Source organism: Caretta caretta, chromosome 2 (genome assembly GCF_965140235.1).
Source record: "Caretta caretta isolate rCarCar2 chromosome 2, rCarCar1.hap1, whole genome shotgun sequence".
NCBI classification, from domain to species: domain Eukaryota; kingdom Metazoa; phylum Chordata; order Testudines; family Cheloniidae; genus Caretta; species Caretta caretta.
This window is the reverse complement of record NC_134207.1, coordinates 210,903,333-210,920,574: the sequence shown is the minus strand read 5'-3', so window position 1 is coordinate 210,920,574 and position 17,242 is coordinate 210,903,333. Positions and strand designations below refer to the sequence as shown.

The following is a 17,242-nucleotide window of genomic DNA, read 5'->3' as shown; positions in this document are numbered from 1 at the left end:
AGGTACCAATGTGAGATTTCTAAAGATAGCTACAGCACTAAACCCAAGGTTTAAGAATCTGAAGTGCCTTCCAAAATCTGAGAGGAACGAGGTGTGGAGAATGCTTTCAGATGTCTTAAAAGAGCAATACTCTGATGTGGAAACTACAAAACCCGAACCATCAAAAAAGAAAATCAACCTTCTGCTGGTGGCATCTGACTCAGATAATGAAAGTGAACATGCGTCGGTCCACACTGCTTTAGATGGTTATCAAGCATAACCCATCATCAGCATGGACGCATGTCCCCTGGAATGGTGGTTGAAGCATGAAGGGACACATGAATCTTTAGCACATCTGGCACATAAATATCTTGCGATGCCGGCTCCAACAGTGCCATGAGAATGCCTGTTCTCACTTTCAGGTGACATTGTAAACAAGAAGAGGGGAGCATTATCTCCTGCAAGTGTGAACAGACTTGTTTGTGTGAGCAATTGGCTGAACATGAAGTAGCACTGAGTGGACTTGCAGGCTCTAAAATTTTACATTGTTTTATTTTTGAATGCAGGGGTTTTGGTACATAATTCTTCATTTGTAGGTTCAACTTCCATGATAAAGAGATTGCACTACAATACTTGTATTAGGTGAATCGAAAAATACTATTTTTTTACAGTGCAAATACTTGTAATTAAAATAAATATAAAGTGAGCACTGTACACTTTGTATTCTGTGTTGTAACTGAAATCAATATATTTGAAAATGTAGACAACATCCAAATATTTTAAATAAATGATATTCTATTATTGTTTAACAGTGCGATTAATCACACCATTATTCGCGATTAATTTTTTTAATTGCTTGACAGTCCTAGTTCAGTTACATTTCATAAAGTCTTTGTTTACGTATTCTGCAAGAACACAACTCACTTATTTTCCAAGGAATGCCTCCATTTCTGCAGACAACGTGGGTGAGGTAATATCTTTTATTGGACCAACTTCTATAGGAGAGAGAGACTGCTTTCAAAGTCACCTGAAGAAGAGCTCTGTGTAAGCTTAAAAGCATGTCTCTCTTACCAATAGAAGTTGGACCAATAAAAGATATTACCTCACCCGCCTTGTCTCTCTAGTATTCTGGGCTACAAAACACTGCATTTCTGCAGTCAGGCAGTGAAGACTGCGGTCAAGGAGATCTAAGTCCGTTTGAAAAGCAGAATGGGAGCGCTTAATTTGCTGAAACCATCTGATGCGATTAAAACAAACCAGTTTTTGTCATCTAGTTAATTTTAATTTGCATGTTGTCAGACCCTTAAAGAAGAAAAAAATTACTCTGTTACAGCACAGTGAAATCACTGGTGTATTTTCCTATTAGCTGGGATTGAACAGTTTTTTAGTTGGAGCAAGACAAACCTCAAATTCTCAACATTAGCCAGATGTTGCAAGTACTCACTACCATGTGTAATCCTACTGAGTTCTCAATGGGTCTATGCCTGGTGGTAATCACTAAGACTTGGTTTTAAGGGTTTATTTCAAATGTGAAGAAAATTCTTTCCAAAAACTGAGAGTTTTCTTTAGTGGTAGTATTGTGTAAGATAAGAGAAAATATTTTAAAGGATTCATTCAAAATGTCATCTTTTCCTCTGAGAATAAATTCTTTTTGACTAGAACAGGAGACAGTTAACTTCTGGAAAGCATCAAGACTGATGATTTTGTCTATATAGCATTGACCTAGAAGCTCAGCCATTCAGACTAATAAATCAGGCAATTTATATTTAATCATTAACTAACTCCCAAGCTGAACAGCTGTTCAAAATTAGAAATGGGTCACCCCGGCCAGGATGACATTACAGGCAATCTATAATGCATTAGAATAAAATTATAGTGATTTTTAACTGTCTGGAAATTTATTACACTCCGTGTTCCAACTCTTAAACCCTTGTTAGCCAATGTCACTAGTGATTTATGGTTCTTGGGTAGTATGGTAAAATTACTGAAGATTTAAATAGACTATCATTCTATGTTTAGTAAATCTTCAAATTTCAAAGCTATTTTGAAAGATGAGGTGGGTGCACTTTGTTTATGACTTACCAACCAGTGACAACAAGGAAGGAGAATGGATAAATCTAAAAGCCCTCTTGTACATTAATGGATTTATTGTCTGGTTGACTTAAGTTAATGATTTAAGAAAGAATCTAATAGGGTCTAAAAAAAGTACTGGATATCTAAAATACTTCAAAATGAAGGTGCTTGATTACAGAAGTAATTGTTAGTGCTTTAAACAAAAACAGTCCTTACTCTCACCATTTGTTGGACATCTCTTATGCATGAGAACACATTTAAAATTAAGCACCATCACACGTATCAAGTTGCATTTCGTGAGTTTGCACCAGGAGGCTTAAATGCTCACACAATTAAGAATTGTGGTTTGGGTAAAGATACTTCCGTTATCTTTGTGGATAATTGGGATGCACGTTGTTACTCCTGAGGACATTCTGTGCACGATAGTTTAAAATTCTACAAATTATATTTGTCAAATAAATGTGGAGGCTCCAGTATGGCATTGGGGAGCACAGGCCACTGGCTGCCCAGAGGTGGGAGATCACTGTGCAGCTCCCCTCTCCCGCTATGGGACACAGACTAAGCAGTGAGGCTGCACACAACCCTGACTCAGCGCAAGGACTGGAACTGCCCCAGAAACACCCCAGGGCCCTTCTCCTCTGTACCAGGTGCACCAGGTGTGGGCAGGCAGACTCAGCAAGGCAGTATCCAAGTGTGGAGGGGCTTAGTGTGAGGAGATCCAGGTGTGGGTTGAGAGGGTTATGTGTGGGGCAATCTGGGTTCAAGCGGCTCAGTGGGGGATCTGGGTGCAGGAGGGATCTGGATGCACAGGGGCTTCTTAGGGGGTTCCGGGTGCAACTGTAATGGAAGTCTGCTGTGGGGGCCAGGTGAAGGTGGTTGGGGCTAAGCAGAAGGGGTCTGGGTGGAGGGGGTTGGTGGGGGGGGTTCCAGATGCTGGGGAAGTGGGGCTCACTGAGGTGGGGATCTAGGTGCATCTGGTTGGGGCTTGGTGGAGTGGGGATCCGGGTGTGGGTGGCTTGTCATGTGATCCAGGTGCAGGGGGAGTGGGGCTCATCGGGGGTTCCGAGTGCGGGGGTGAGGCTCGTCAGGAGGGTATGGATATGAGGGGGTCTGGATCCATGGGAATTGGGTGGATGGGGGAACAGCTCCCTGTACAGGGATCCCTCCCCTGCATCTGAGGAGTGATGGGCACAGGTAATTGCGGGCGGGGGACTTTGCAGAGCTTCCTGCAGCTGGGGAGAAATCTAGGGGTGAGTCTGATGCTGTGCAAGGAAGAGGAAGTCTCATCCTCCCCAGCCCAGACGGAGCTAGCAGCTGAGCCCGGCGCAGTGTAGGAGCCACCTGCCAGGTCTTCCCCAGTCGTGTCCCCTGTCCCACAGCGATTTACCTCTCTGCTGGCTGTCCTGGGCACCCAAAACATACTGCTGGGGAGGGTCACATGACTGCTCTTGTGGCTTCCCTTTGCTTCCCCATCAGAAAGTCATTTTTCTACAGGAAAGTAAAAAAAAATCTTCAGGGGATATAATTTCTGTGCATGTGCAGTAGCACAGAATTCCTCCAGGAGTAGGACACATGTTAAATCAGAGGTTTTGGAATTTCTCTTTTTGGGAGTCTTGTTCATACACAGTGAAATGATTAATTTGAAATATGTTACTTTTCTGCTGTGTGACTATCACTGTCGCTTGTGTTGATCACACCATGAAAGGGACTGAAAAACTAGAAAACGACATGTATTGTGTATTTTTTCTAGTTTTCTTCAGTCAACAAAATTAAATTTTATGTTGGAGGCGGTGGGGAGAGCCCTTATCAAGTTGGCCTGCAATGTGCTTCCCTGCACTCATGCTGGCAACTGCTGCATGGGGTCTGTTTGCTCATTGTGGGATAATCTTTTGAGGTCTCCTGGATATCTGCTGCCTTTCATGCAGGTAAACAAGTTTCAGAATAACATATGGCCACTGATATTCCTGAGAGAGGCGGAAATATTCCTATGGATGTATTTGTACAGATATTTCAGATCTGCAAAAAGGTACATAAATGTATAGCAGTGTCTAATATTTTACAGGATATATCTTTGTCATTCAGAATTCTGCCACAATTAAATACATGTATTTACCTCCATCTCTGATATGTTGAAAATATTCTTTAATTTTCCATATTAATATCCTTAATCATAGTATACAAAAGTAGTTACTGAACATCTTTCAGAATTTAGGCCAAATCTATGCTTTCAGTAACCTTTGGGACCCGATGCTGCTGCCAGTTCCCTCAATCGGAATTCCATACACAGAACAGTTTCAGGGACAGCATGCCAAGTGCTTTAAAATACATTTTTATAATGTGTTATACATTTTGATTGGAAAGCAGATAGAGCCAATTTTTAAAATCTATTTTTAAAAATATTTATTTTGATATATTTAAAGTGCCTATTCCAGTGGCTCTAGATGCTTTAACAGCTTTTAAATACACAATAAACTGTCTGCATAAGCCACTTAGGGTAAAATAATAATTGCCTATACTTCTCCTAATAATAACCCCCCGACACTAACCGCACAAGATCTCTCCAAAACATCCCAAAATGTGGGACTGAAAAAAAGATGTGCTTTGCAGAAATCCAGACGCTGCAAAAATAAGAACATGAAGTAGAGCAAGATCCGATATCAAAGAACCTCTTATTGTGAATGCCCTACCACCATCCCTTCTCCCTTACAAACCATTAAGTTGTTAGTATGAGTACTTCAGCTGATTGCATCTTTGGTGGTATCCCATGAGGAGAGAGTCAATCTCTTAGCTAGTCATGTTTAAAACTATTCAGATTTTTCCCCTAGCTATTCCTTTCAAGTATCTGGCCCTCATTATAATGTTTTCCAACAAATACAGTGAAGTTGGAGAAAAAGAGTTTATGATCCCAAATCATTCAGTAAAATCTCCATGACTCATGATGGGTGAGTCAAGCAAGTCAAAATAAGTATGAAACTTCTTTAACCAAAACTTGAACAAAAATTGTTATGTTTTTGTTGAGGGTCAAACAGTTGACTTTTTCCCCTTACTATTCTTCATTTCTGGCTAGAAGCAATGAAATACCACATGAAACATTATTATCAGAGTATACGTGGCCCAACCAGAAGCAAAAATTACTGGAAATGTGGTGAAAGAGAGAGACAAAAAAACCAAGCAAGCATATTTTTTCAATAATTCCATCCTAATGTTGCAGACCCAGAAGTTGCCAATAGCCACAAAAAAGTATGAGAGAGACAAGGTGGGTGAGATAATATTTATTAGACCAACTTCTGCTGGTGGAGGGGACAAGTTTTTGAGCTTCACAGAGCTCTTCCTGCAGTCTGGAGAAGGTAACCAGAGTGTCGTAGCTAAATACAAAGTGGGGCAGATTGTTAAGCATAAAGGGCTCACATGTTCTAAGAGACCACTTATAAACGAAGTGGGCACTTAACCCCTCTGCAGTCGTGGGATGATGGAGGGTTAATAGGCAGTGGAGTGTGTTACAAATTCTTGCACTGATAAAACCAGTGACGGTTAAGTCCATGATTTTTAGTGTCCAGCAGAGTTAGGAATGTAAGTGTCCAGGCACATCTTTTGAAGGTGTTGTGCAGGTTTCCTTTGAGGACAAGGACTGATAGGTCATATATGGAGTGAACTCTGTGAAAAGTTGTCACCAACAGGTAAGAGTGTTTTTGTCCTTTATCGTTTGTGTGAGTTCACTGTTAACCTCCCTCAGAACGCCATTCTTGTCACCATGGATGTCACCTTCCTATACACCAACATCCCTCACCATGACATTAAATGTCTACAAGACAATGAATAACACTCTGATATCCATTGTAAACACATCACCAAACTCATCCATTTCACCCTTACCTACAAGAACTCTACATTTAACAACAAACATTTTGCTTAAAACATGGGAACAGCAAAGAGTACCAGGATAGCTCTCCAGTATGCCAGCCTCTTCATGGGCCACCTCAAGGAGGAATTTTTTCAAAATGCAATGTGAAATATATGGTATACCTGAGATACACTGATTATATTTTCATCTTCTGGACAGATGACCTAAATTCCCTCATAGATTTCCACCACAACTTCAGCAACCACCACCCATCCATCAAATTCTCTCTAGAGCATTCCCTCACTGTCATGTTCCTGGACACCACAATCCACTTCAAAAATAGAACCCAACAGACAGCTATATACAAGAAACCCATGGATCACCAAGCTTATCTCTACAGTAGCCATCCCATCAAGAAATCTGTTATCTACAGCCAGGATCACAGATGTCACAGAATATGCTCCAAAGAAAATTTCCAGAATACACGTTAACACTCTTAAAACTGCCTTCACCAGATAAAGACACTCCACCACAAAAGTAGATTGCATTATGGAACGGGCCACCCAAATACCTCGAGAGAAACTGTTTCAACACAGTTTAAAAAAAACAACAAACCACTGTCCACACACCCCAAGTTGTCATCTATCACTCAAAGCATACAGAATTTCATCCATTAAATACAATCCATACTCGATGGGGACCGCATACTGAAAAAGATCTTTTCCAAGCCTCCTTTTCTGGCCTTCAAACACAACCCACCAACCTTGCCAAACTCATTATCAGAAGCAAGCTCCCCTCAGACCAGGACACACAAACCCAAAACAGCACCAGACCCTTCCAGAACAACAGATGCAAAACCTGCAGCCATATCTGGACTCATAGACTCATAGATATTAAGGTCAGAAGGGACCATTATGATCATGTAGTCTGACTTCCTGCACAATGCAGGCCACAGAATCCCACTCGCCCACTCCTGCAATAAACCTCTCACCTATGTTTGAGCTATTGAAGTCCTCAAATCATGGTTTAAAGACTTCAAGGTGCAGAGAATCCTCCAGCAAGTGACCCCGTGCCCCATGCTTCAGAGGAAGGCGAAAAACCCCCAGTGCCTCTTCCAATCTGTCCTGGAGGAAAATTCCTTCCAGAACCCAAATATGGCGATCAGCTGAACCCTGAGCATGTGGGCAAGATTCACCAGCCAGATACCCAGGAAAGAATTCTCTATAGTAACTCAGATCCCACCCCATCTAACATCCCATCACAGGCCATTGGGCCTATTTACCATGAATAGTTAAAGATCAATTAATTGCCAAAATCATGTTATCCCATCATACCATCTCCTCCATAAACTTATCGAGTTTAATCTTGAAGCCAGATAGGTGTTTTGCCTCCACTGTTATATCATCTCCCACAACACACCTTTCAAGATCCATGGGTCCTACACATTCCTATCCCAGCATGTGATTTACCTCATCTAGTGCATCAAATGCCCCAATAACTATGTGGGTGAAACCAGACTATCCCTATACTCTCGAATTAATTCTCACAAAAAATGATAAAAGACAAAAGCACCTTATGGCCTGTGAGTGAACACTGTTCACAAAATGATCATTCCATATCTGACTTCTCAGTCCTTTTCCTGAAAGGAAACCGGTGCAACACCTTCAAGAGATTTGCCTGAGAACTTAAATTCATAACTCTGTTAGACACTAAAAATCATGGACATAACAGAGACCCTGGTTTTATGGGTCATTGCAACAATTTGTAACACACTTTTGCTACCTATTAATCCTCTTTCCTCCTATGACTGCAGAGGTGTTAAGTGCCCACTTCATTTATAAGTGGTCTCTTAGAACATGTGAACCCTTTATGCTTAACAATCTGTACCGCCTTGTATTTAGCTGTGATATTCTGGTTACTGTCTCTAGACCTGAGGAAGAGCTCTGTGAAGCTCAAGAGCTTGTCCACTCCACCGAGAGAAATTGGTCTAATAAAAGCTTTTCCCTCACCCGCCTTGTCTCTTTAATAATAGGGATCAACACGGCTATAACAAAATTGAAAACAAAAAATATGGATTGTTATTTTGAACCAAACTTCTAAATCTTTGAAGTTCATCCTGTGATGGGTTCGATCACAGAAACCCCCTTGGGACTGTCACCTGAGGTGCTGAGACTACCTCTGAGCCCTTTTTCTCTGCCAGCGTGGGCCTCTAGAACCCTGCCTTGTTGAGCCAGACACACCAGTCTGCTCCAACACAGACCAAGGGTCTGAACCACGCGCCCCAAAGCTGCAGACTTAACTCAAAACAGCTTAAGAAGTGCTCCTGTATCCAGCACCCAGACACCCAGCTCCCAATGGGATCCAAACCCCAAATGAATCCGTTTTACTCTGTATAAAGCTTATACAGGGTAAACTCATAAATTGTCCGCCCTCAAAAGCACTGATTAGAGAGAGATGCACAGCTGTTTGCTCCCTCAGATATTACTTACTGTGGGTTAAATAATAAGCAAAAGTGATTTTATTAAGTGTAAAAAGTAGGATTTAAGTGCTTTCAAGTAATAACACACAGAACAAAGTAAGTTACCAAGCAAAATAAAACAAAACACGCAAGTCTAAGCCTAATACATTAAGAAACTGATTACAGATAAAATCTCACCCTCAGAGATGTTCCAATAAGCTTCTTTCACAGACTGGACTCCTTTCTAGTCTGGGCCCAATCCTTTCCCCTGTTACAGTTCTTGGTAGCTCTAGTTCAGGTGGTAACTAGGGGATTTCTTATGACTGGAACCCCCTTTGTTCTATTCCACCCCCTTTTATAGCTTTGGCATAAGGCGGGAATCTTTTGTCTCTGTGGGTCCCCACCCCTCCTTCTAAATGGAAAAGCACCCGGTTTAAGATGGATTCCAGTACCAGCTGACATGGTCACTGTCCTGTGAGACCCCAAGCCTTCATCCTTCCTGGCCTGACTCACAGGAGGGCTTGCAAGTAAACAGAGCCATTTACAACCAATTGTCCTAGTTGATGGGAGCCATCAAGATTCCAAACCACCATTAATGGCCCACACTTTGTATAATTACAGTAGGACCTCAGAGTTATATTTCATATTTCTAGTTTCACGTACAAGAATGATACATTTATACAAATAGGATGACCACACTCAGTAGATTATAAGCTTTGTAATGATACCATACAAGAGACCTTTTGCATGAAGCATATTCCAGTTACATTATATTCACTCTCATTAGCATATTTTCACAAAATCATATGGAGTCACACATCCATCACTGATATTGTGCATTTCCTTACACCAAATTATTGTGCTTCTATACATTTTTAAGTTATTTTGAGGTTGACTCTTCTACCAACTCTGAGTTTAAAGAGGCAGTTAATAATATATCTGTCCATGAAATGTTATAATTTTGTATTTTAGGCTGAAAAAATTCGTTGGAGACAGTCTATTAAACATTTTGAAGCTCAAGAAAAGACACTGTGTGGTGACGTCCTGTTAATGGCAGCTTTTGTGTCCTACGTTGGATCTTTTACAAAACAATATCGTCAGGAACTGGTGGAACATATGTGGATTCCTTTCCTTAAATCACAAAAGGTAAAACTTATTGTACAAAATGTTGGCCCATACTGGAAGCTCAAGTCCATTAGCTTCTCTGTAGTTCAGAATGTAAAAGTACAATTCTGCTTTTAAAAGTTGACTATAAAATGTCTTTGTGGAGCTCAGTGTTTGTCTTTCAATTGCTTTGTATCAGATTTTCTCAGAGTACAAGTAAAATATTGTTTTCTCTAACTGTAAGGCTTGCATACTCTACTTGGAGTCTAAATGCAAGTGAGTTTCTTTCTCTTTTACGCATCTTCATTCTGTAGGCCAAATTATGTCCTCCGCTACTCCAGTGCAATAGCATTTGTTGTTGATGGGGATGTGTAAAGATCAAATTCCATTTAACTTTCAGATTCCAGGAGAATTTTGAAATGGCTTTCATTATATTGATTATTGCAACATCCTCCTCTCTGACCTCCCGAACACACCCATCAATTCAAAATGCAGCCACTAAACTCATTTCTCTTGCCTGTTGATTTTATCATGTAACACTGTAACATGACATGTACCATGTAACTTCTTTGAATCCATCTATTGGCTTTCCATTCAATATATCAAATTTAAGCTTCTTGTCACCAATTTCAAAACTCAGTCACTCTGCCCACTCCCTTGTGAAGTTTTGTGTTACCTTCCCCCCACAACCCTTCTGCTCTGTGAGTGAATGCTCCCAACCTCTGTGTATTTCTTAATCTACTCGTACAGTCCTCATCACTGTAACATTTCAGCACCTCCCAATTATTACTGTATTTTATCCTCAAAACAGCCCTGGGAAGAAAGGAAGTATTATCGTCCCTATTTTCAAATGGGAAGCTGACGCAAAAGGGTTGGTTAACTGGTGTGCCGAAGGCCACACGAGAAGTATGTGGCTAAACTGAATTTAATCCAGGTCTCCTGAGTTCACCAAGTCCTGTGCTGTATCAACTGGACCATCCTTCTTCCCTCATCCATTTGTTTGTCAGATTCTCACACAATCACCTCTGTGACCAATATGACCTTCCTGATCTTTTTTGCAGGACCCATTTCTGCCTTGCAGCCTCTAGTTAACTTCTGTGTAAATTACCTATTGTTATTTCTTGCCCCCCCGACTCTCCTTACTTCTTAGTCTTTAGACTGTGTGCTCCTTGGAGAAGGGACTACCCTTAACTCTTAGCACATTGTGATCACTATCTTAAATTAATAATAATAATTTCTCTAATACACTCTCTAAATACTGGTATTGCTAGTCAAATCAGCTCTTTTACTGAGTGGCAATTGCCAAGATTGATTGTCTCAGTTTTTGCAAAAAGAAAAGGAGTACTTGTGGCACCTTAGAGACTAACCAATTTATTTGAGCATGAGCTAGCTCACGAAAGCTCATGCTCAAATAAATTGGTTAGTCTCTAAGGTGCCACAAGTACTCCTTTTCTTTTTGCAAAGACAGACTAACACGGCTGTTACTCTGAAACCTGTCTCAGTTTTGACATGTTCCCCATGCAGAGAGAGAAATGTGGTTAATTACTTGTTTTAAAAACACCAGGTGCTAGCTAAAAGCTCTTCTTTATGAAAAGTAGGAGATACAGTGATGCAGTCTTAGTTTTGTACAGGTTTGGGACACTAGATAAAGTTACATATTAAAATAATACCTTGCTTTGTAAGAACAAACCACCATCACCACCACAATGCTATGTCTTCTTCCAAACAAGTTTATTTCAACGCTTGAAACTGACTATACTATTTGTCATGTTTTACTTCATGAAATTGATGGCTATGCGATTAGAATCAGGGTTTAGGCAATGTTAAAGAAATACATCCCTTGCCATAGTTCAGTAATAGTCTTACCCAACAACAAAATTGTTGCCACAGCAACTAAACTGGAGATTATCTAATCTATCTCATCTAAATTGGGGAATAAGAATAACCTAGAGAATTATAGTCAGTTTAACTGTGGTACCCAGAAAGATAATGGAGCAAATAACCAAACAATCAATTTGTAAACACCTAGAAGATAATAAAGTGATAAGTAACAGTCAACATGTATTTATCAAGAACAAATCATGTCAAACCAACCTAATATTCTTCTTTGACAGGGTAACAAACCTTGTGGTTAGGGGGAAGCAGCAGATGTGATATATCTCGACTTTAGTAAAGCTTTTGATACTCTCTCACATGACCCTCTCATAAACAAACTAGGGAAATATAGCCTAGACAAACCTACTGCAAGGTGGATGCACAACAGGTTGGAAAACTGTACTCAGAGAGTAGTTATCAATGGTTCACAGTCAAGTTGGAAGGGCATATCAAGTGGGTTACAGCATGAATCTGTCCTGAGTCTGGTTCTATTCAGTGTCTTCAACAATGATTTGGATAATGGCATAGCAAGTATACTTATAAAGTTTTTGGATGATACTAAGCTGGGAGGGGTTGCAAGCTCTTTGGAGGGCAGGATTAGTATTCAAAAACTTGACAAACTGGAGAAATGGTTTGAAATAAATAGGTTGAAATTCAATAAGGAGAAATGCAAAGTACTACACTTAGGAAGGAATAATCAATTGCACAAATAAAAAATGGGAAATGACTTCCTGGGAAGGAGTACTGCAGAAAAGGATTTGCGGGTTACAGTGGATCATAAACTGAATCTCAGTCAACAGTGTAACATTGTTGCAAAAAAAAGTGAACATCATTCTGGGGTACTGTGTCCAGTTCTGGGGAAGATGTGTACAGATTGGAGACAGTCCAGAGGAGAGCAACAAATATCATTAAAGATCGAGAAAACATGTCCTGTGAAGGAAAGATTGGGGGCAGGGGGAAAAAGGGTTTGTTTAGTCTGGAGAAGAGAAGACTGAAGGGGGACAGAACAGTCTTCAAGTATGTGAAAGGTTGTTATATAAAGGCAGGTGATAAATTGTTCTCCTTAGCCGCTGAGGACAGGACAAGAAGTAAGGGGTTTAAATTGCAGCCAGGGAGATTTAGATTAGACATTAGGAAAAACTCCCTAACTGTAAGGGTAGTTAAGCACTGGAACTAACTACTTAGGGAAGTTGTGGAATCTCCATCATTGAAGGTTTTTAAGAACAGTATAAATAAGCATCTGGCAGGGATGGCTTAGAAAACACTTAGTCTTGCCTCAGTGCAGAGAACTGGACTAGATGAACTCTCAAGATCCCTTCCAATCCTACATTTCTATGATATGGTACATTCCTTTTAGTGCTACAGATTGTGCAAATCTGGTTGACCATAAAACATCATTTCCTGTAAACATTAATTCAATACTTAGACTCGTGTGCATGTGTGTGTGTTGGGTGGGGAGGAATAATTTGTCCCCCTTCCCCAAAACAGTGTTAAGTTTTGGAATTCAGTTCCAGCTGCTACTTTCCAGAAATAAAAACCTAGGGTGAAATCCTCACACTATTGAAATCAATGGGAGTTTTGCCATTGACTTCCATGAGGCCAATATTTCACTCTTATAGAGGAAAGTTCCGGTATCCCATGATCAGTCCTCACACCCATAGAGTATACTACCTATTTCCTTAAAACGCTTGCTTTTTTAAAAAATTCTTCCCCTCTTGCATGTGCATCTCCATCCCCCTACCTTCATGCTTCATGACTGAAGATTTTAATTTCTTTTAAAGCACACAGAAGCATGAAAACACTTAGGATAAGTATGACTATCTGATGGCTCTTTGGCTTGTGCGAAATGAGTTGGAGGTGGCAGTGCAGTTCCCAGTCAGTTGGCTCTAATTGGTGAGATTTTGGCTGTCGTTGCAGAGAAGCAATAGCAATGGAGATTGCCCTATCCAGTGATTTATGTAGGTGACCTCTTTATCACATAGCTGAAGCACATTGGCAAAGTGGTGCAAGAAGCCTGTTATGCTGCTATCCATATTGTGTACCTTTTCTGTAAAGAATGAGCTTTATTCTCCAGAATTACCAGTTCAATGCCATTCATGAGCGCTGAATTTGTCGTCCTCTTTAAGTGTTAAAAGCTATATACACTGCAAACTATATACACATATGCTGTTTACTTGATTTAATAAATCCTAAAGAAAATATTTATGAAGTTTCTAGAATGAAAAGAAAACATCATTTAAAAAGTACCACGGTAAACTATAGGATTATCTGCTTTGCATTATATATACTGTTTATTTTAGCATCTCATAGTCCACAGGAGACTTACTTTCTTTATATATATAATAAATCTCTAATTACATTGGCTCCTATTATTTTGTACATCACACTGCGTCTTGTCTTGCTACTTTACAACCTTGCTGGATTATTATATTTCACTCTGATTCAAAGGTTCCTATTCCAATAACTGAAGGCCTGGACCTGATTGCCATGTTGACTGATGATGCTACGATTGCAGCATGGAATAACGAAGGACTGCCCGGTGATAGAATGTCAACAGAAAATGCCACTATTCTAACAAACTGTGAGCGCTGGCCTCTGATGATAGATCCCCAGCAACAGGGAATTAAATGGATAAAGAATAAATATGGAACTGACCTTAAAGTCATACGTCTAGGGCAGAAAGGGTATGTGTGCGCACTGAAGAATTAGCTCTCGTATTTACTTCTATAAATTTCCCCTAATTTTAAGAAGGACTTGGTGTGTGTTGTAATGTATTTACTTGTAGATTTGAAATATTATAGTACTGCTGCTTATTTATCCATAGTAGCATTTCTCATTTTAAAAGCTCTGCTTGAAAAAGGCACTTTCTGCTGTACTGTTTTCAAGTGCTAAAGAGGGAATAAAGTTAATGTGGGAGGTGCATTGCACATGAGAGCAAATTGGTTTTCCCATAAATAGGGTGCTAAAAGCAAAGGCTTTGTTTAGTTTCCTGATTATTGGACATTTATATAGTACAATGTAGTGTATAAGATAATGGCATATATGTACCTAATACAGAGTGAGAAACTCAGTCTAGTGGTATTACACAGAAAACTGCATTCAGTAACAGATTTTCTAAGACTTTTTGAATTCTGGCAGCTAAGTTTGAATGGAATTAAGTTGAGGTTCTATGGAATGGGTCTGTTTTTATCTCCTGTCATGCTGACTTTCATTTATTTAGGGGATTGTGGTCCGTTTTGAACTGAATGTTATTTTATCTGCTGCAGTAAAATATCTTTGAAAACTACCACATCTCTTTTAATAACTTTCAAACCCTTTTAAAGACTATCATACTAGAAGAGGCTAGCTTAGTTTATTTTATTGAAATCCAGATACAACAGATAGTTACATAGCAGAGTACAGTAAATGGTCTCAATAATGCTTCATTTTTAAACGCTTTGAACAATTTAGGTCCTGTCTGCCTCCCTGAACTCATTTTTTTGTACTTTTTCCCACTTGGCCCTTTCTTCTTTTGCTTTCCCAAGTCATACAAATAATTGTCCCCTTTGTGACCTCTTCTGCATGTCTTCCATGCAGCCACTTTATGCCTGAAATGATATAGTTTGGCCCATATTATTATGATTATTTATTTGAATTACTGCTATTTATTTGTCTTGTGGTAATGCCTTGGAGGCCCAGTCATGAACCAAAACCCCTTTGTAATAGGCACTGTGCAAACACAGAAAAAATTACTTGAGAGAAAACATCACCTGCAGGTGAATTTGATTTCATTGTGAGTGTTCAATGTAAATGTTCATATCAATAGTTCTTCAGGGTAGGACCTTGTTCTTGTACAAAGCCTAACTCATGTTTGTTACTACATAAGCAGGAATAAGGAGCAAAGACTCTTGCCTCAAATGCACAGAATTATTAACCACTGGAAAATATCTTTTTGAGTGCAATACAGGAGGTTTTGATAGAGCTCTTATACAAATATTTCTCGTTTGTATAATCTAAAGCAGAAATATATTGCTCCGTAACTAGCACATCATCTAATAGGTAGGGTTTGGTTTTTGTGTTAAGGTTTCTGAAGACCATTGAAAGAGCGTTGGCCTGTGGAGACACCATCCTAATTGAAAACTTGAATGAAACAGTAGACCCAGTACTTGATCCCTTACTTGGAGGAAACACAATTAAAAAAGGGAAGTAAGTATTCTAGAGCAATCAGGATTTTTGCGTGGGAGTTGCTGCCAAGGACACTGTATATTTTTTTTTCTTACCTTCTCATCATAACTTTCTATGTAGAATTTTTGTTTTGTTTTTTAAGAAAGGTGATGACTTAAAACTGGTGATGAGTAAATATCAAATAATTGGGCATCTGGATGTGGTTAGATAAGCTCCCAAAAGTTCCTATGCACATCAGAATGTAAAACCATCAATGCCATCCCAATCTTCAAAAGCTGTTTGGAAATATTATGACCAGACTTTCTTGTGGGATTTCTAATGCTTTGTTTCTAGCCTTGGCTAGAAACTGGAAGTGCAGAGACATGCAAAATCAGGAAAAGGTAAACCAAATTTCTTTGAACCTCAGCAAAAATTTGCTATATTTTTTAGAATAGTACTTTCTATTTTAAATGCCTCCTATGTTTATTAAATTCTTTATAGTTAAATATACAACACTTAAAGTAAATTTATTCATGATCACTCACAAATTTATAAGGATTTAATAAACCAGAATAGATGCATGAAGGGATCCTTTTACAATTTTATTTATGACAAAATGTTGCAGCCTGATCTGAAACCCACTGAAGTCAATAAGGGTCTTTCTACTGACTTCAATGGGCTTTGGCTCAGGAACTAACTGATAACCCCTTTCTGGCAGTGGAAATTAATACACACTTTTTAAATTTATAGCACATCAGCAGCTGCTGCAGTTACCTTGGAGAGAAATTTTTGGTTACATCTGTGTAATCCTGGAGTGAATCTTTTCAGTTAATTAATCTTTTCAGCTGAAATATGGCAACGTGATCTCTGGTCAAATACGAATTTTTGTTTTTACAGGCTGTGAAAAATAACTCCAAAGATTTTGAATTCTGCGAGAGTGAAACAAATAGCAAGAGTTTGTTTCCCCTATACTTGGCTCAGTGTGCCATGGGCTCTTTGAGGCCTTCCTGGATAACCACCAGAGTCCGGCAGAAGGGACCATAGTTTCATATGTCCCTCAAGCAGATGAGACCAAGTGAAATATGCTTGTTTTATTAGTGATTTGATTACTTACACAAGAGGAAATTAGTCGGAGGCAAAATACTACTACTTGTGTTTGTCCCTTCCCTCCCTCCCCTTCCCCCCCCCCCAAAAAAAGGACCCATTTTTTGGCAGGTTACCCAAATTTTCTCCATATTTGTCAAAGTTGCACATAAAGGCTATAAAGGCTATGGAGCGAACACATCACTTGTTCAGGCCTAGCACCATTTTATGCAAGACACAGCATTACCCTGCACCGTACCCCTTTGAAATGTTTCATTTTCATTACGTTTTAGGAAGTAACTGAAAAGTCTCAAACAACTGCTCAACTCTTCCCCCATTATCTCTACCTACTGCATTCTTGGTTAGATGATGATCATTAGTTACTATTTTTCAGTCCACAAAGGTTTGCTAGGTACCTCACAATACAAATAAGATAACACAAGGACTGATTCTGCTTGCACATACACCAATGTAAATCTCAAGTAATTCTATTAAGGCCGAGTTACGCTGGTATAAAACTGGTGTGATCAGAATCAAGTCCCATGGTCCTGAAAGTCTTACTATCTAATTTCAGACATGATGTAACAAAGAGGGTTATAAAATAGTAGGGAGGAGTTGAGGTGGAAAGGGCAGGGGACATAGCAATATAATTATACAGTAACTCAGCAAAGGCTTGCACATAGCAT

The 17,242-nt window shown here is 39.5% G+C and overlaps 1 protein-coding gene across 2 annotated transcripts in view; it reads left to right on the top strand.

Moving 5' to 3' along the window:
- DNAH11 (dynein axonemal heavy chain 11) overlaps positions 1–17,242 on the top strand; it is a 285,994-nt gene that overhangs the window by 223,104 nt on the left and 45,648 nt on the right. For both annotated transcript variants that reach the window (XM_048838362.2, XM_075125798.1), the window contains 3 exons: positions 9,324–9,497; positions 13,779–14,014; positions 15,393–15,515. In XM_048838362.2, coding sequence (XP_048694319.2) covers positions 9,324–9,497; positions 13,779–14,014; positions 15,393–15,515 — 533 coding nt within the window. The remainder of the gene's footprint in view (positions 1–9,323; positions 9,498–13,778; positions 14,015–15,392; positions 15,516–17,242) is intronic.